This window comes from Tachypleus tridentatus, chromosome 7 (genome assembly GCF_004210375.1).
Source record: "Tachypleus tridentatus isolate NWPU-2018 chromosome 7, ASM421037v1, whole genome shotgun sequence".
Taxonomy (NCBI): Eukaryota; Metazoa; Arthropoda; class Merostomata; order Xiphosura; family Limulidae; genus Tachypleus; species Tachypleus tridentatus.
Genome location: NC_134831.1, coordinates 21,926,416 through 21,947,796, shown reverse-complemented (window position 1 = coordinate 21,947,796; position 21,381 = coordinate 21,926,416). Strand labels below are relative to the sequence as shown.

Genomic DNA, 21,381 nt, shown 5'->3' with positions numbered 1-21,381 from the left:
TTTGTGATTTAGATCGGAACAGAAGGTGTCCCAGTTTTCTTGTTTTATAGTCAAACTGCTTGTTGGTTTAAATGCAGCAGTGAAGAATTAATGATATTCTTTAGATTTCAAGAAATGGAAGAATGGGAAACCTACATTCTTTTCCTGTTTTCAAGAAATTAGCATATTTTACATCTGATTATTATAACTCAATACTGAGAAATCCCATAGTATTATATTATACTCCTTTAATTGTGTTTTCCAAGGATAACATATCACATTTTTTCCTGATGTATGTAAATTTTCTTAATATGCAATAGTTACATAATGTACAAAATTTCACATAACATGAAGTACATACAATTTTTTTAAAGTTTATAAAGTGCCTGGGCTTAATAAACACCCATAAATTACCACAAATATGAAAAGAAAGGTTACTAAAAGGTATCACCACCAATGCTTTTTTTCTTTACTGACTTATCAATTTCCCAAAGAAGTTAACAATCATATATGCTAACTTCAAGAGGCAAGTTTTATCTTACTTACCCCCAAATGGTAGTACCTTATTTTTTATTTTTCATCTTTTTCTTATTTTAACTTGGGAGAGCAGTCACCTTCCCACAACTGTCTGCAGGAAGTGAAGGGTGATATAGATGTGGAACGTTGTAAGCTTAAGCACCCACATCTCAATCTCCTAATTTCTAAATTTCTTATCTTCTTATGTGAGACTAGCAAATTGGAGGTTACGAATGATAGACAGTGTATCCCCACAGCAATGTGGGTCCTACTTATTCAGTCACCTCCAAAACCTAGGATAATTTTAAAATCCACATTGTAACTCGTGTCCTAGGGTATTTTTTTAAAAATATGCAGTGTATTTTGTTTAATTTTAATGTGTTTTGCTTATGGCTTAACAACTGTATGCAAATATATGCATGAAATTTAAAGAATTACTGAAGACCTTGTGAAGAATAATTAATCTTTTCCAAAGTAAAATGGTGTTCATGTATTGCAGGTTCATCATAGTGAGATTGTCTCTAAACCTCAGTTATAGCTTACAGCTATGTAAGAACAAAGTAGTTTAAAAAAAAATTTATATTAGAAATCATTTTACTTGGAGTGGCTTTTGTCAGTACAAAAAAGAACTACTACTACTTATAACCCTTAGCCTTACAGCAGAAACAATGCCCCACTTGAGTACGATAAATATTTAAATCTAACATGGAAGTTTTTAGCTGTAAGCTTTGTTTCGCTCTCTCCTAACATTTAAATCTGATGATGATTTTATTTATATTTAAAAGTCATTTGAAAGTTGCTTTTTTTGTCAGAATGACTTGCAAGTAAACTATATAACAGTAATTTATGCTTATTTTGTGAACAAATATACTGGGTTTTATTCTATACAAGCCACTTAACAATACTAAACTTTTCCAATGCTCTATGTGAGCTTTTTTGCATACCTACTACTTTATAATTATTAAGAGTTAATAACAACTTTTCTAAACTATTTTACTTCTATAAACAGCTTCTATTACTACTAATCCATTTATTTATGATTATCATGCCAGATTGCAATAAAAATAAAAAATATTGCACTAACTTATGTAAGTTTATGCTTTTTTTAACTTACTTTTGATGAAAAAATCTCAAAAACAATCTTTGCAATACTTTCAACAGTGTAGGACTGTATGCATAGGAATATGACAAAAACATTATTTTCTTTAGCAATGACAAGCTAGTCATGTATTATGCTTAGTTCAAGTACAAGAAACACTTAAAATTTCATGTTGATATTATTTTCATGTTTTTATTAAGAAATCTTGAAACATTTTTGGGTGAGCTACAAATTTTAATGAAAACTATAACCTAACTCAGTATATCTAAATTCTCATAGTGGAACATATTCAATCTGTACCTATATATGTTAAAAAAAAAAAAATTTCTCTTTTCAAATGAATGGGCAAATGTGTGAAATTAGTAAGAAATTATTTTTTTTAACTATTAGGCCCTTAATTAATTACTTGCCATATAATTACTAACATTCTTACTTATGGTTGTTTACTGTTTAGAATGCAAACAGCAACAAGAAAGCCATCATTAGACAAAACAGACCCATGGCCTCAGAAAGGGCAAAACCCAAAATAGCATAGGAAAAAAGTTGTTGTTTCAGTGATGGGTTTCGGGCATAGCCGATGATCAAACTACCAAAAACACTGCCAATACCAGCTCCTGCAAAATATGAAGTTCTTTAGTCAAGAGAAACATATCATTATAGATATATGTACACTAGAAATCAAAAGACCTTATAAGGTCAAGTAAATTTGCAAAGTAAAAGTTTAAAAAGACACAAAATAAGTCAGATTAAAATTCCCCTGATAATTATATTTATATATAATACAAAAGTAATCAAATAAACACCAAGTTCATTTACACACAAATTAAAACCTACATGAAAAACCTTGCACACTCAATGCTGTTACAAAAATTACTATACGAAAAATAATTGTAGTCAATGATTAAAAAATATAAGCATTTCATTAAAGTAAAATGTCCTCCTCCATTATGTGAAAGATTTTGTATAATGTTTTATTAAACATCACAGCTAATAAATGTGGTATGTTGTTACCCCTTATACTTTTCAGTTTATCTACAGAAAGACAACTTTAGCTTATTTTGCCAAGTCATTACAATCTTCTATGAAATGGTCATATATATTAGAAGACAAACAAAATGAAGGTTCTTGAAACAATTTACAAAACAAGCACAGAATATCACAGAATAGTAAGATATATTAAACTTGACAATGCAGCCACCAGGAGAGCTAACTAACCGGAACCAGCCACTCCAACAGTAGCAGCACCAGCCCCAATAAACTTAGCAGCAGAATCAATATCTCTTTGTACTGTAGAGGTTTGAAGAGTCCTTGCAATCTACAGTTTAAAAACAAATAATAATTAATATGAATTAGTTTGGATGAAAAACTAATTTAGTACAAAGTGATTATAAAGTGAAAACTTTTAAAATGTGGTGCATCACAGGAAATATTATTTGAATAAGTGAAGGAACCTCCAAACATATTTTCATACAGCAGAAATGATTTGTGGTTATTCTAATCATATCCAATAACATCCTACAAATTATTTCTCTTGGCACCACAAAGTTTGATATAAATAAATTATTTGGACCTGATAAGTTCCTCCACGGTATCTCCCTTCTGAAGTTTTGCATGATTAATCTGAACTGCCTCTATCTGACAATCTCCAAAACACCATATCTCATTCAGTACTGCCTGGATTTGGCATGATTAAGTTAACTGTATCTGGTATTACAAATAATCTGCCTCATTACCTGCCTAAGTGTGACATGATTAACTCTGTCAGCATGGGCTCTATCCATGGGTCTGATTTTGTAACTATTTTGTACTTGTTATAGTTTTCATGATATAATTTTTAAATCAGTAAGCATATCCTCATGAAGTCTGGCAGACAAAAAGTAAGCATTACAAGGCTTTTATGTGAAAAATATCAGATTTTTTCTATTAAATCTTTAAGCTTTTAAGTAATGTTTTTCACATCTTTTTTATTTTTGCATTTTGCCTCTCCAGCATACAAAGTAATTTTTCTTTTCAGATTAAAAATAGTTTTATACATCAAAAGATTTTCAAATTTCACAAGAGAAATCTTTCTAACCCTCCAGGTAATTATCAAATTTTTTTTAGAAAACATTATATTTTATCTGTTATTTTTGCTACTGAATCTCTATCATTTATTTCATAAATCTAACAACCACCATAAAAACATAAGACAATAAATATAAATTATACTTTTTTTCATTCTAGAATGAATACTAATTATAACTTGAAAACACAAATGTGTAGTAGAAATAGCTTAAAGTGCATAACATACATTTATATATTTACTGTTCTGACCTTTCAGCCAAGCCTGATTAACATCACAGAATTATAACGATGCAGCACGTGTGCACTTACATTACTGTATCCAAGAGTATAAAACTGGTCTTTAATATTTGAAATATTTTCTTTGTTTTAGTGGACTAGTATTTTGTAAAATACAGTCACATTTCAGTTATAATACATTATATACATATGTACTTTATTCACATCTGAGTTTTTACACTCATTTTTGTTTTTAAAACAATTAATAAATAAGTATTACAAACAATTATATCTTCTAGTTATGAACTTTGTACTCTTTTGCTGCTTGCTGTAGATTGCTAAGCCTTATACAATTTTGCACGTTGAAGATGTGAAATGAAATAATCTTTAAGTTTTATTTAAACATTTAAAATAACCAAAAATCACCAAATAAATTAGTATATCATTACCACAAAACTCTACTATAATTTATCAAGCTTAGTAACTAAGCTGTATTTAGGTCTTAGAAACATAAATAAATTTTGAGCATACTAAAGATTCAACTTACCAATTCAAATTCTTATTATGAAAAAAACAAGATGTCATAATACTTAAAAATGGCTGAGAAAGCCACCCTGGAAACATTCTGAGCTTTTGAGTGATTATTCACATATCATAGACAGAAGTAACTCTGTATGAAAAAGTGCTTCCTAAAACAGAATGAGATGAGTAGATCCATAGTGTTTGATTCAGTACATGAGAGATATCTCAGCAACAGAAAAGGCAAAAGGTTCATATTTTATATTTTAGCTTGTCAATATTGTTAACGCAAGTTCTTACTTCATAAGAAACTACAGACTTTTTATTTGTATATAACAAATATCTCCTTAAGATCAGGACTGCATTCAACATACAATATGATACAAAAATTGATGTTTAGGGGTGTTTTTTAATATTTAATTTTGAATTAAAAAAGTAAATGTATAATACAAAAATCAGAGTTATAATTTACAATTTGATAGCAGACTTACTGACATGCATTCATAAAACAGTAACTCAATAAAATCTGTGTGAAAGTCTACAAACACGATGACACGGTCTTCGACTCATGACCATAAGAAGACCCATCTCGGTAGGATAAGCTATTCTCATTGTATCTAATAATCTCCAGTGTACTATATGCCCCAAATTACCACCTGAAGTTTAAAATAATGATTGTCTATAAGTATACAACTTTGTTCATGCAAAAAAACTGCACAGTGGACATCTATAACCACCACTGATCTGAACCCTAATTTTTAGTGTCACAATCACTCAAACCTGCCAACGATTTATAATCACAGCAATTATTTTAGTTTATAAACTTAACATTTCTGTCTAAGGTTAAAGATTATGTACACACTATACACACAGGTACAGATATTTACAGTTCAGGCTTTATATTTTTAAAGATTTCAGAATGCTAACACTTGTATCAGAATTTTTAATGACTTTTTAACAATTAAATCCAACATTAGCTCCAGTTTGTTTAGCTGAATTTAATATAAACAGAAAGGAATTAAGTAATCTTGGTAATTTATGCAAGGAAAAATAAAACATACTGATTAGTTTCTGTATTCTCTGTAAAAGCCCAGACTAAAGATACTTACATGTAACCTATGTTGGATTTTCTCACAATCAGTGAAACATAGCGTGGCTTTCAAGTATGTATAAACACTGAAGAGAGAAATATAAACTAATTTTTATTTCTTTTTACCTACCTGTGTGAAAATGGGTTTTGTGTTAGCTGTTGCTCTACTGTGAGAGACCAAGTTATTATTATTAACCTGAAAAAAAACACATAAGCAATCACAAATATAATTACATAATTTAAACATCTTCATAAATGTTAAGTTTAATATGGAATTTTTAAGTTAAAGTTACCCACTTCAAAGTTATTATTTGTTTAAATGTTCCTGTTGTTCTGGCATTTTTCAATTAATTATTTTACCTTTGAACTCCTATGAAACTGAAGCAAGTAATATAATTAAATAATATTATTCATATAGAATACACTTAGCTTTAGGACTTTTCAAAGGTTTCCCAGTAGGCTATTATGTATATATTTTTTATGACCCATAAACATCCTAATGTTACCACAGAAAATAAGTACTGACTCAAACTTTACTTTACAACTATTACATCGTAATGTTACAAAAATGTATAAGATAATAACACAATAGCATACACACACATTCCATTAAAACCCATGTGATGTTATTCAAACAGATGTCCAGTAGAATGACTATTCCTGAAGAATTTCATTATTAGATGATCAGCCAGAACTCCAGCTATCTTTAGAATTACTCACATTTCTCAGTAAGAATCAAATGTAACTGAGATGCTAAAGAGGTTTCAAGAATTAGAAAACAACAAAATAAAAACATATTTATCAAAACATTTGACCTCTAAATTTAACATTCAGTTACAATTGTCAACATTCCATAACTTAAGAACCTATAGTTCAGTTTTGATTTCATTGTAACATTTACACAAATTCTGTTAAATCACATTGTTTTTGCTTTTAATCAAAAAACTACACAATGGGCTATTTGCACTGTGTCATCCACAGGTACTGATACCCAATTTTTAGCATGCCAATCCTTGATCTTTCCACTGAAAACATTACTTCTGTGTGCAGATCATGTCAGTCCTTGATCTTACCACTGAGAACATTATTTCTGTATACAGATACAAGTACACAAAATGTGAGAGTAAGTGTTACACCAATCACACTGGTCTACTGCAATGTTTAGGTTTCTCATGCCTAACATTCAAGTTGCATGTGATTTATAAACTGAATTGTTGTAATACATAACTTACTTCTGCAATAATATTTTCATAAAATTAAAATTTTTTTATAAAATTGAATTTGAAAGGCTTAAAAATATATTACAAATAATCTAGACAATGAATCTCACCTTTCTTCAAATTCCACAATTTTCCATGACCACCCGTATAAACTCTGATAATAAAATTTCAAGCCATAGACCACAGCATTCTTTGAGTGTAAAATGCCAATAAATTATGCAAGTTTTTGATTTAATGCTGTAAACACAATGTAAAATCTTAAAAACTGAACTTTTTATATGGAATGGTAAAACAGTAAAGTGTGTGGTCAGAGGTCAGAATAAATTACACTTTTTTTAAACAAATTTAAAATACATATTAACAGTCAGAAAAACATACTTTTACATTAATGTAAATAAAGTTACTTGTATTTGTTATTAATCAGTATCTAATAAATAAATGTTATAAGTACCAATATTAATAAAAAAACATGCACGTGCATATACATTATCAAAAACATTCATATACTGATGCTTTTCAATATAGTTTACAATTTTCCCTCTACCCCACAAAACTTACCTCTTGGCTAATAACTGCACTACTTATGGGCCTCAGTAAACTACGAGAACCAGACAGGATCTATAATACAACAATAATAAAAAAATTAACTCAATTATGACAACTCTCACTTAACGTTACATCAGGTCAATCACAAATGTGTTCATATATTTTACTTAAGTACCTTCAACCAACAATACATGGCAAGTCACATAATTTGTAAGTTCGCCTTAAGCCAAGCTAAAAGGGTTTGAAAACATGATATTTAATAAAATCTCAATTTCTATTATGTGCCATATCCACTCGTGTATAAACTGATGCATAAAAATATGGAAAAAAATACAATCAAAGAAAAATAACTGTCATTTTGTGTTAAGACAGGATACAATCAATACCCTAACTAAACATCCATCTCATACCTACTAATCTGTTCAGTAAGCACCTCTAGAATACTTGTATGTTAAAAGTCCTGTAAGTATGTGTGTACTAGCCTCCCATGAGTCCTACTATTTTCTGTTTGTATTTAAGTCTTTGTTAAAAGTAATTGAAAAACCACAAAATGCACTCAAAAGTAACAATTATGATTTTCCTTATTTGAAAACCTTTTTCAAGTAAGATACTTAACCTTCTTCTTCACTAAGAGTTATTACTTTGCACACACTAGCTTGAAATTTCCTACACGTCACGAACCCCGAACAAATTCCCACCCTCTACAAATTCCCACATATTGAGGACGATGTAACTGTCATAATGCTATAGCCCTCCACCAATAGGTGGTAGCATGACCTCCACATGCAGTATTTCCTGTGAACACTGGTACACAATCATAAGTTCATTCTTGATGGGGCAAACAAAATGCGCCAGAAGTACTGAAGAAAGGTGGGAGGCAGTGCAGAGAGGTATGTAAGCATCTGAAATACACTTTCATATTATGATCTTAACCTCAGAAATATTACCTCTTTCCACCAATAAAAGCCAAAATCCCACAGTGAAAATGGAGGAGTGAATGTTTATCTATTACACAGAGAAGCTGCACTCTGAAACAGTGAGAGAACGGAAAAGGTCACTTGGTGTGGCTTCCAATAAACAGAGGATTGGCTAATGGAACAGCATCTGGTGGAAGACTGCATACTTGAAATGGTACAGCAAAAAGCATGAGAAAAATCCAATAATGGTGGTAAAACATCACCAAGATAGGCAAAACTTTAGAATGGGAAGAGTAGTTAGAACCACAGTCAAAACATCACGAGACAGCTTTTATAATAACGTGATGTCAGAAGGAACTCTCAGTTGCATCCTGAGCCAAAGCCCCAAGTTCCATCCGACTGGAATATCCATTGACAACTGCTTAGAAGAAATTGTAATGTGGTGTTCCATACTACATTATCAGAGAACACTTCAAACCTACTTTTCAAACAAGGAGTGGACTCAAACCAGTTTCATATTGGGAGGAATGTTACTATTTGCAAAGACTGGGGAAGTAAGAGTTCACCTGTGTTTCAAAAGAAGAATGTGGGGGTGCATGACTAAAGATAGCAAGAATGAGCCAGATTTAAGGTGAGGGCTACATCAAAAGAAGTTTGCTACTTTTTTCTTGTAAAGGGTACAGAAACAGCCACATTAGTGCCATTAATGATACAGGGTGTTCGGAAAGTCACTGTGCAGTTTTGTTATCATATTTTATTTAATCTATTTCAAGCCAGCAACTGATAGCGGTGTTTAGAAACAAAATAAGAAGGATCCAGGCCTGTATTGATGCCAATACGGGTCACTTTCAACATTGTTTATAATTGTCATTCATATTTACCTCCTGTATTCTATATTGAAACATGCCTGTTAATAAATATATAAGTGCACAGTGACTTTCCTAACACCCTGTATATTGCCAGAAAACCTAATCTCAACAGTAGGCAGAGTAGAAACAGTTAAATTTAATCCTTTCTGTACTCCTCCACTTGAAACAGATTTCAGCTAAGTACTCCCTCTGAAGCAACACCAGTCACCAAGTAGATTCCAAGGATACTAAACTTATGAATGTAATATCTTCTTGCAGATGACACAGAAGAGTCAGAATGGTCAATCAACAGATAACCCAACAACTGGAACCAAAATTTTGGAAAGCCCAAAAGAAACTACAAATATTTCCAGAATGCTGATATGCAAAGACTGTTCTACCAGATATTAAACTCTTGAAAGAGAAGATGTGTTAAGAACTGTCCCCATCTGGAAAGGGAGATGTGTAAGTGAAGATTCCTTTCAGATCAAGGGAGATAGGGTTAAATACTCCAGATCATGTCGAGGCAATTTAGCTCAAATGAAGGACAGGGAGAGAAAGATTAAAAGAAAGGTAAAATGACAGAAAAGAGATTACAAAATGTGTTATAAGTCCTCCAGAGCACTCTGAAGGAGACATGTGTAAACAGAAGCCACAGAGCCCAAAAATGGAAGCAACTTGCAAACAAAAAGAGAAGGAAAGTGAAAAACCTTCAATACAAAGATCTCCATAATGTAAGGACTCAAGGGATATGGTTGAACCCACCCAGTATGAGAAAATGTTGAAGACACAAGAGGACTATAGAAAAGAGGACAGGTGAAAGAAAAGAAAGTGAAGATGGAGTACAAAAGTAGGGAGAGACCTGAAGAAAGAGCTTGCATAATCCAAGGGCCCACATGAAGAGTTTAAGGGTGGAGATATAACAAAGGGGTGTAGACAAGTCTCCAGGCTACAGGAAAGAAAGGGGAGCACCCCAAATAGACAGAAAAAATTCAAGATAATATAAAATATATAGAAGGTTTATGGCTTTAGGCTATAACAAAGAAGGTACTAAGATGAAGACAGGAAAGATGGTGACAATCTGAAGATGGAAGAGAGAAAAGGTCCACAAAAAAGAGCAAACAAAACTGTTATCACAATATATATATAGGCAAAAGATATAGAAAGTCAAACATTTATCAGTGAAAAGGAAAAGTGATACCTGTTCTTCATCACAAAGAAGAACCAAAAGCAAAAGCTGGAGGTGGAAAAGTAGGCCAAAATCATCCACAAGTGAAGTAGACTCTACAGAAGTAACGTAAAAGAATGATAAGGGGTCAGAATTGTAGAAGTAGGCATAAGAGAGACAATTACATGATGCACAATAGTGGTAACATCACATTTTAAAACATCAGCAGTGAACATGCTGTCATGTCATGGTTCACTGCTACTCTTTTAAGATTGAGATAATTCAATATGTCTATTATAATCATAGGACCACACAAAGGACTGAAATACAAGACCTGTCACACACCAGACATTTCCTTTATCATGTAAGATAAAGGAATAAATACTGTACAAAAGTTCTGTAAGTTGATAAGATGCCCTTCATCATAAATAATACTACAGTCCTAATTATCAAATAAAAGGTATATCTACTTGGTCTTCTACCAGTGAAATGGTAAAGCCCTAAGAAGAACTCTTCATATTTATTACCTTAGAAACAAGGTTTTCTTTATACTCCACTAAAAGAAATGGGGAAAGAGAAACTGCATGGAGATAATACTAGAGAGGTGCTTCAGCCATTGCCATCAAGCACAGTAATCTGTAAGAGGTTGGTATGGCTAAAGACAGCAGATGCGAGTCATACAGGAGGGCAAGTATACAACTAGTGCTTTTTTATTAACAAATACAGAATGGGCTAACAGATAAATATACTGAAGTAGTCTTGCAGAAAACCCAATCTCAACAGTATGCACTAAACTGAGGGAAATTAACACTCCCAGTACTCTGCCATTTGATGAGATTTTGGAAAAGTATTCCCTGCAAGACAACACTCACCATTCAGTAGGTTGCATGATCTATATAATATAAAAATATATTTTGAATATGGTGGTTGCAACACAAGAGAGAAAGAAAAAAATAGCTCAACATCAGAGCCAAAGAGAGGAGTGAAGAATGGCAATTAGGGGGAAGTGAAAGCCTGGGTAGGCGAAACTTTCCTGTGGTGTAAGTAACTGGATGCTAATGTATCATGATCCTTTATCTACAAGACCTCATATACAAACATTGATGGTTACAGGTAAAATAAGTTGTGAAATGATCAATTTTACAAGAGACACAAAAAGTTATTAGATAAGTGATAAGTTATTAGAGAAAAGTGAATCCCATAGCAAGGAAAGACATTGGCAAATGACCTAAAATGGACAGAAGAAGTAAGATAATAAAGAACAGACCATACAGAACAAATGACAGTTTAAGCCAGAATAACCAAAAAGAGAAGAAAGAGAATAAAACATCCAATTCCTCTTTCAAGTCATTCAAATACTGAAAGATGAACATGCTTTTGTGGTAAAAAATTCAGAATGAGACCATAACAAAAGTCAGTAAAAACTCTTAACAATGGAGATGAGAAAAAAACAGTTAAAAGCATATAAAAAGAAGGTTAAATCACACCAGACACAGCCAGAGCTGTAGTGTGGGATTGGATATCAAAAGAAGAAAAAAGTGAAATGCACATGGAAGTGCAGTGATGACAAGACATTTTTAGTGGAAGCAAATCCACTGAAAATACCAGAATATGGGGAAATTACACCTCTGTAGGAAAGGTCCAGGTCTAGGTCGGATAGTAAATCTGCCAGCAGGGTCTGAGCTATCAACACATAATAGAATAACAATTTGAGCAACTACTTCTCTGTTAAAAGTAGGAAAAAACAAAAGTGAAGAGAACTAAATACATCATGATAAGATGATGAGAACATGATAAATCTGCAAAGTAGTACTCATACCAATACACAAAGGCATGAAACACCTTGTCCCTAAAGGCCAAATTAAAGAAATGAATCAAACAACCAGAATTACATCTCACCAGAAAGGAGGCAGGTGTGATCACAGTAGTGATTGCCACTAACACAATGTTACTTGTGCTACACTTACTACAGATATAGAAACCAACATAGGTTAGAAAAAGGACTTGTATACTTACTTCTAAGCCCTGGAAAGATCCAAGCAGATGCAAGTCTGGATAAGGTAAGGAAAGAGAGTAAAATATCCAAAGTCATTTACAACTGAACAAGCAATCAGGACCTAGAAAGATGAGAAGACAGGATACTTTTAAAGGTACTATGATACTTAAGAATGAGAATAAAGGCCCAAAAAGTCATATATAAAATGAAAGAGACATGAAAGCCCTGGTATCAAAAGTCCCATGTCACAAAAAACCAGGTTGAAAATGGCCAGCATATGGAGTAAGAGATACTCTCAAGTAAATGAAATACAGGACTGGAGTTGAGACTGGAGTTGGAAAGCCAACCTAGCCACCCTAAACAAGAAATATATTGGAGTAAATATTGGGATATATTCAAAATGTAGAAATGTGAAATTTAGTAACGTTGTTTCATATGTTTGATAAAATTAAAGAAAAACTGCGTAACAAACAGTGAAAACATTAAGTACTAAAACCTTATTTAAAAAACATGACTGAAGACAAGAAGCTCTGAGAATAGAATGAGTCTATGTTTAAATGCTAGTACAAAAGAATGACTATACATGAAATATGTTTCACGCTTATTGATGGAGGAATGTAGTCTAACAATGATTACACCATTGGCTGACACAGCAGTAGGAACTTTCTTCAAAGCTTGTGAAAAGCAAGGATTTTACACAAAAGTGCATGTAAAATAATAACTCTTAATGATGCAAAAAAGTGAGCAGCATTTCTGAACTATTAGTGCTAACACATACACTTTATGTTTTGTTCATATCCTACCATAGTACTTCTCTTACATCTTGTACACCAGATATTTAGTACATTTTCTAAAAGCAGTGTAGTCACTAAATGTAACACCTCTGTGCTTTACTATAATGGTCTACTCCAATGCATGGAAGAAGCTGCTACTATTATCTTTTCATGATTGTATAATAGGTTTTATAATACAACTTGTGTTCGAGTAGTGAACTAAACATAGCTCAAAATCTACAATGTGAGTGACATTTAACATCTGATTACTACTGAAACATTGCCAAACAGTTTCTGTTAACCAAATAAAAAATTTGATACTGTTTGATTACTGCCTGATGAACCTTTGAATGTTTACAAACACCTTTATTCTGCTGGAAGCAAATGAGCCTTCAAATACAGTACCATAAATGAGTACATTCATTACATACTTATGTTAGGGGTCATCTGAAACTGTGATCACTTTCACAAGTGTACAAAACACTCTTTTACAGCTGTCATTTCGAAATTGTAAGAAGCAACAATTTTTGTAGTTTAAATTTTAGCATTTATATATCAACACATAAAACCAAAATCTATAGCCCCATATTTCATCAAATTATATAAATAACGTTTGTGATGCTACTAACATTAAATAACACACAAAATGCACAATCATCTCACAGAAACAAACATATGATAATACCTGTACAATATTTTCAACATCATTTTAAATACAACAAAACAATAACACAGAGAGTATCAATAAAAAGATAACCATGAACATTACCTACTACAACAGATCTTATACAAGCAGTTCCAAGCATAGAATGAACACAATTCAAAAAAGGCTTAGTGATCATAAAAATTCAGACTAATATTTAACATAAAAATGGTAACAATTACAAAAATTTAATGAATTATTATTAATAAATTATTTCTTTGCAATGACTTTTGCCAGTTTGTTTCCTGGTGTTACTAACAAAATCTTAAATTGATCAGAACAAATAAAATTATCTAAAGCAAAACTGTGAATATTTTTATTCTCACTAGTATGCAGACAACCTTACCCCCCCAACAAATACATACACACTAAGTTTATAAAGTTTCTGAAAATAACGACAATTATAGACAACACATAAATCTATAAAAATGACTGTGACAGTTGAGTTCTTGATTTGCAAAATAAATTGTTAAAAGAAACTGCTTCTTTCCAAATGCTGAGATAAAAGATCTTTTTAAAGTAAACTATACATGCTGATTTTTGAGGTTGGCATAATGACACAACTACATGATTTTTCCTTGTTAAGAAACTGCCATTTGAACAAAGGGGTAAAAATAACAAAGCAAGTACAGCTGCATGTACATTATATTGGTATTCTGACACATTACTGTTAGAACACTGTAGTAATTCTTTAATAATTGTTCATGTATTATTCTATGATAGTCAAATTATCAATTGCAATGGTTTATCAATATGTGGATAAGTTGTCGACCAATAAGCGAGATACATTAACAATTAAATGGGCTTGATTCTTGCCCCTACCAATGATCTGACAGAACAGCTCAGTGTGCAGTATCATGACATGTACAATTACCTTATGTTAAAAAAAAAGCAACAGAATATAACATTTACATAATATGAAATGATCTGAACACAACATTTATTTAAGACTTTGGCTCTCATAGCTTTTTTATTGCTTCCTTTATTCTGTGGTTGAAAGCTTTCACCAACAATTCTTTCCTTTTTAGTAGCTTGTTTTTGTGAGAAAACATGCACTATAGAAGTTGTCTAACAGGTCAAACTAGTTTCTAAAACAATTATCAACAAACTGTCTTAAGATTATTCTAGAATAAGAATAAAATTTCACAAATGTTTGCTTTATGCTCACTATTAAAGGAAGCTGTAAGACTAGGTATCAAACATAAGGAAAGTTCAGGTTTTTTCAACTTATTATTGGTGCAACTGAATATGCAAAAACTCTTCACCATATCTGCAGGTTTGGAACAACAAAAATTTGTCACAAGTACAAACAGTTGTTACAAATACAAGTATAGACAACAAGTGTACAAAGAATGAACAAAATATCCTTTTCATTGTAGTATCCTTTTGCCTCAATTGCAAAGTAGACATCACGTTTTGGAAGACAGATGACATGAAGAATGGAAATATTTCAGGTTAATCACTCTTATTAAAATAAAAATCTGAGAAACTTACCACCGTCCTTGTCAAAGGGCAGGCATACTGAGCAATGGCATACATAATGACTTGCTTTATCCAACAATCAAAATAAACACCTTAAAAGAAAACATGTGAATTTCACGTTAATTTTTGAAGAAACTTGATATTTTTCATTCAACTTGCTAATTTACATTTGTAGCTATTTCTAAGTATATACAAATTCTTATATGAATAAAATAGATTAGTACTGAAAAGTAAATGTTTTTGAAAATATTCCAATTTATAGATGTATTCCTAAGAATTTAAATGGACAGAATGTAAATTTTAATGCATACAAATTAAATGGACTATACTGACTATGGGTTATAAGTGGGCAAGTAATGGGACTTAACAATCAAACATTTTTTGGGCTACTTAATCAATCCAACCAAATTATTCTCACATTAGATGCAGATAGTCAAAATAACAAAAAAAAAAAGAAAAATACTAACTTGAACTTCTGGATTACCTTTATTACAAGAACATGCTCATACAGAATTGATTATATTCAGTAACTGCCAAACATTACTACAGATTTTCACTTGCTATAAAACTATCCAGGCTTTTGATATTCTATTTCCATTTGGATTCTTCAAAAAAATTCTCAGATGTAATTTAACTTGGATAAGCTATGGCTTGTGAGTAATTAAGCAAAAGTTAAAATGGCATCAAGAGTAATTTGTGATTGTAAACATGTTTTAAGGTTAAAGTTACCTCAAAATGAAAAATGAATAATATTGGTTGGTTGTTTTTTGAATTTTGCACAAAAGCTACTAAGAGCTATATGTGCTAGCCATCCCTAATTTAGTAGTGTAAGAATAGAGGGAAGGCAACTACTCATCACCACACCCCACCAACTCAACCAATACAAGGTGCACAATTTTGAAGGCAGACCTCAATGCATCAAAGCCAAATTTCTGTGGGGTATTACTTAAAAATTAGACAGAGCATTTCCATCCAAATCACTAAATTAACTAATAAACATATATGTTGTAGCATTAACATTAAGCAAAAGGAAATACAAATGTTGAAAAGAAATGGGAACTCACTCAACAATGACACCAAAGTAAATTATAGTGGACTAGTAGTAGATAAGTCACTAAAGCTATCAAGGCAGTGTTCTTTCATTTGTAGTAGTAATAAAGTTGACAGAATTTTAAGGTTTATAATTTATTCAGACATATCAATTACAAGCCAATGTGAATTTTCACATTGATATTACAAGTTACATCTCACCTACAATACTACACAGTATTGGTCTATCAAAGAAAGGATATGAACTTGATGGAAAAAGTGAACTACTAAGATAATTCTGTGGTTAGGAGGTGTTCTAGTCATAGTTGGATAGGTTAAAGAGCTTAAATTATTTTATTTTTAGAAAAAGGTAAGAGGTGATCTTATTGAAGTTTACATGGTTATCTAGCAGATTTTTGGAACAATTTCTTTGTCGTTTATTCTGCATATAAGAGTACACTGAAGTCTGATTATATTTGTAACTAAAAGAATAGGTTCCATTTTAAAGTAGCTTTATTGTTATTACGATGAATTTCCATAAGCAGTTGTAAAGGCTGGCACCTTATAAGTGTTTTAAAAGACAAAATTTATGATTTCCTGAATAATAATAGATCGGTTTGTAACTTTTTTTCAAGACTTTGCAAGGACAAATTAAACTTTGAAGCTTGTTTGTTTTTTTTTTTTTAATTTTATGCAAATCTACTTGAGGGCTATCTGCACTAGCAATCCCTAATTTAACAGTGTAAGAATAGAGGGAAGGCAGATAGTCGTCATCATCACCCACCACCAACTATTGGGCTACTCTTTGACCAACAAATAGTGGGATTGATTGTAAAATTGTAACGCTCCGACGGCTGAAAGTGCGAGCATGTTTGGTGGAAGGGGGATTCGAATTCGCAACCATCGGATTACGAGTCGAGTGCCTTACCCACCTGGCCAACTTTGAAGCTATGTCAAGCTCAAGTTTTAAATTATTAAATTTCGAAATTGAATCCTACAACATTACAAACAACCACGTATCACTTTATTTAATAAACAATACCCAAACCAGTAAACTGAAGCCGTAAAAATGTGCCAAAGAAACGTGTATACCTGAAAAGTAAATTAATAACTGCAAAGCTAACATTACACAAAAACTTAAATATAGTGGTACAGTAGTTAACGTTACTAGTAACCCTACACAGTATGGCGTACTATCTGCAAATGGCCTTCAATAAAAAGTTTGATAAAAGACAAATCACTACAATGAAAATTCAAAATAGTCAAACGACATATATTTTATAAAATGTTAACAGTAAAACAAATACTTTTTTACAAAGATATCATTTTTCACAACTACGATGCACAAGATTTCCATACCAATACACAATTATTTCTCCTACCCAACCCTCACCACCATTCAAAATTCAGATCCCGCCGAAACGAGAATATACGATACTTCTTTCTAGCCTCATATCAGTTTCAGCATACTTTATATATGAATTCAGGACTATCAGAATTTTATTGCAATATAATTGTGTTTTCAAAAATGTTTTAGAAATTATATGTTAAATCTCATTCTGAAATTTAAGCCATTGTTTGTAAGTACTTAAACAAAAATCTAAATAATGACTGTTTTGCCTACTACGGATATCAAATACCAGTTTTCAGCATTGTAAATCTACAGATTACGGACCACGAATCAAGTGCCTTAATTACCGGCCCGGCATGGCCAAGTGTGTGAAGGCGTTCGACTGGTAATCTGAGGGTCGCGAGTTCGAATCCCGGTCGCACGAAACATGCTCGCCCTTTCAGTCGTGGGGGCGTTATAATGTTACGGTCAAACCCACTATTCGTTGGTAAAAAAATAGCCCAAAAGTTAGTGGTGATGACTAGCTGCCTTCCCTCTAGTCTTACATTGCTAAATTAGGGACGGCTAGCACAGATAGCCCTCGAGTAGCTTTGTGCGAAATTCAAAACAAACAAAACAAAAAAGCTTTAATTACCTGGCCATGCCGAGTCCCACTGGAGGACGAAATTCAAGCCAAGAAATGGTTTTCTCACAACTTTGTCAATTGAAATTATTAAGAGTTACACAAAAAACTGTTAAATCAATGTCAGTAAATTATACTGCATAATATATGTATATACATATATATATAAGCAGAAAATTTCCAAGGTGATAAAATAAAGAAGATAGCCTTTTTATGGAAAAATCAAGTTTAATCACTATGGTAGTAATTTATTAAGTTGGCGACGTTTTGAACAAAATTTCTTACCCAAGTCAGAAATGTGATTGTATATTTACTTTATTGAGGCTAATTCTCTTTAGCCTATGCTTTAACTGGCTTTGCAAGATGTTTTCATATCAGCCAGAAAATCTTAAAATCGTACTGCACAATGCAGTAGCAAGATACCCACTGGCTCGGACTTAGAACAAGATTGCGGTCCCTCCTCCAAATATAACATGAAACAATTAGAAACACACACAGAAAGGAGGCTGAATAATTTTACCTTGTCCATGAGTGATATCCTATAGTACACATATTACTTTAGTGTATTTTAATATGTATATATAAGCGTTTCCTTGTTTTTCGCTTTGCTAAACGTCAATAAAATCCCCTGTGTCCAAACTCTTGCGCCCACTCAAGACTTGTTCTACAGAGAGTGCTTCAAATTCACTGAGATATGTTTGTGATACTGAGCTTTTAAGATAATGTTTTTCAAATTTTAATTTTGATTGTGATCTCTTAGTTGCTGTTAATGTCACTGATGTTAAGAGAAACAACAAACGTATTGTACGAACTTTCAAGAACGTTGATGAAAGATTGGTTGGTTGGTTGGTTTGGCGTTTTTTGGCGTAAAGCAAGTAAACTATCTGTTCCAAACATCCAGTTAGAGGTTAAATGTAAAGTAAATAGTATTAAAATTCGTAAAAAGGAATCAAGGTAAAATAAAACAAAGTTTAATATTTGAATTAAAAACATAAATAGCATTAAATCCATTTTTATATGTAGTCTACAGCAGTAAGAGAAAAACTACAGGAATACTAGTTTTAAAGGACTATCTGTAATATAATATTAATTATCATAACTCGCCAGGATGACTAACGGATAAGTTCAAATATCAGCGTTAGTCACCTGAAGTTGGTCTTTCCAGTCCTGGTTTCGAGTTATTTGAAGTGATGTCCATTTTCTAATTTCATATCGAACTAATTGCACTTCAAAAAGGAATCATTTCAAAGAAAAAAATAATTTATAAATTAAAAACTTAAATAGTGTTAAAAAGGTTAATGGTTTTGAAAAAACTGAAAACATGTGTGAAGTGGACAGTGTCAACATCGCCGATGACACTGTATAACGTTGTGTGTAAACCTTGGGGCAAGCATGTCTGAAATGGTGCTGTTATTGAAAGTCGTAAGGACGGCAATAAAATAAAATGTGGCTTGTTGTGACCTGAGTTTCACACAGACAACACTGTTCGACGACTGACATGAGATGTGAAAGTCGTCAATATAGAGCCCATTTCCAACAGTAAGATGGAGTTGTTCAGTGATGGTATTAATCTTTATACGGAAAAGTGTAACACTCAAAACATAGCCCTAAGGAACTCCAAGTTCCTGTAGAAAAGAACGGGAAAGTGTTGAACCCATACGACTTGGAATCTCCTGTCCATTAAAAATGTTTAATAAAAATGGGCAAGTGGCCACGTAATCCATATATATGGAGATATCGCAAAATGCCATATCTCCATGTTGTATCATAAGCCTTCTCAATATCAAAGAATATTGATACAATATGTTGTCGTTTGAGAAAGGCTTCTCTGATTGACGTTTGAAGTCGAATCAGGTGGTCCATGGTGGAGCACTGTTTTCGGAACTCACACTGAGTGGGTGAGAGGAAGTTGTTTGATTCGAGGAACCAAACAAGACGAGCATTAACCATCCTCTCTAAGGTTTTACAGAGACAGTTCGTCAATGCAGTTGGATGGTAGTTCAAAGGAATCTTGGGATCCTTTCCAGGTTTAGGAAAAGGGAGTATAAGCATTGGCATCAAGCATTGGAAAAAAACATTATTCTGCCAGATCCGGTTATATCTATCAGAAGAATAGCAAGAGAGGCAAGAGAGGCAAGAGAGAGATGGCGCAATATCTCGTAATGAATATCTTTAGGTCCGACTGATGTACTGCCAGGCCGATGAAGAGCAAGTTTAAGTTTCATCAGTGTAAGGGAGTATTTATAGTCATAGAGAAGATCAGCCTAGAAGGAAAGAGGCGATCATTTTGCCCATGTTTTGATGGCTGAGAAAGTGGGGAATAAAACAGAAGTGCAAGATGCATGAGAAAATCTTTCGCCGAGAGAATTGACTGTGCTCTGGGCCTCAACAACTTCCTGACCATCAGAGAACAAGATTGGAAATGGGCAGAGGTATACTGGCCACTAATATTTTGAATTTTGTCCCGTATGACTTTGGAACTGATGGTAGAAGAAATGCTAGACGTATATTTAATCCAAGATTCCTTCTGGCTTTGACGTCTGACCTTCCGAACATGAGCACGGACCTGTTGAAATGCAATGCAGTTTTAAAATGTGGGACACATACGAAAGGTATCCCAAGTCCGTTTTTGAGCTTATCTTGTCATGTGACAAGCAGGATTCCACCAAGAAAAAGGATGCTGTGGGAAACGTGTCGATTAGGCAAGTCTCTGTCTGTAAACAAGTATTCCAATTACTGAGGGCGTGAACGAATAATTGATTTACTTCTCGGGATTGCAGAAGAGGATGGACCCGAGGAAACACTTGAACTTCAAGGAAATAAAACTGGGCAGTCACTGGAAGAAGTGGTAGGGACAAAGATGGAAGTACACATAGATGCATCAACATTTTTAATTATGGAGGGTGAAAGATTCTTAAGATGTTTTGCAAATGACTGTTGGAGGCACAGAAAGATCTGTCTGCACACCCACTGTAATAGTGGAAAGGAGTGCAGCAGCATATGTCCAAGACGTAGTTGGGGAAAATAATTTCTGAGCCTCTGGGTAAGTTATATTATTAACAGTTTTTAAGCATTGCACCTTTTTCTTTTCTACCCATTTAGGGCAAGAAATAGAGTAAGAGAGGTGTGGGCCATTACAACACATTGTGGTTCCAGATTGCAGTTGTAAAAAGCATCGTGATCTTTACCACCACAATGAGCATATATCAGAAAATCACGATATAATGTTTTTCAGTGGCAAAA

General features: G+C 32.8%; 1 protein-coding gene across 2 annotated transcripts; it reads right to left on the bottom strand.

Annotated features, from left to right (window-relative positions):
- Positions 1–1,759: 1,759 nt before the first annotated feature.
- Positions 1,760–17,630, bottom strand: LOC143255277 (ATP synthase F(0) complex subunit C3, mitochondrial-like). 2 transcript variants are annotated; one of them, XM_076510700.1, is made up of 6 exons: positions 17,525–17,630; positions 15,149–15,228; positions 7,262–7,321; positions 5,614–5,679; positions 2,810–2,909; positions 1,760–2,208 (listed from the first exon to the last, which is right to left on the bottom strand). In XM_076510700.1, exons 2-6 carry the CDS (start codon positions 15,191–15,193, stop codon positions 2,045–2,047), a joined length of 435 nt encoding a protein of 144 aa, XP_076366815.1. In that variant the 5' UTR covers positions 15,194–15,228; positions 17,525–17,630; the 3' UTR covers positions 1,760–2,044. The 2 variants fall into 2 exon arrangements, with proteins under 2 accessions (XP_076366815.1, XP_076366816.1); XM_076510701.1 differs by lacking the exon at positions 5,614–5,679.
- Between the last annotated feature and the right edge of the window lie 3,751 nt (positions 17,631–21,381).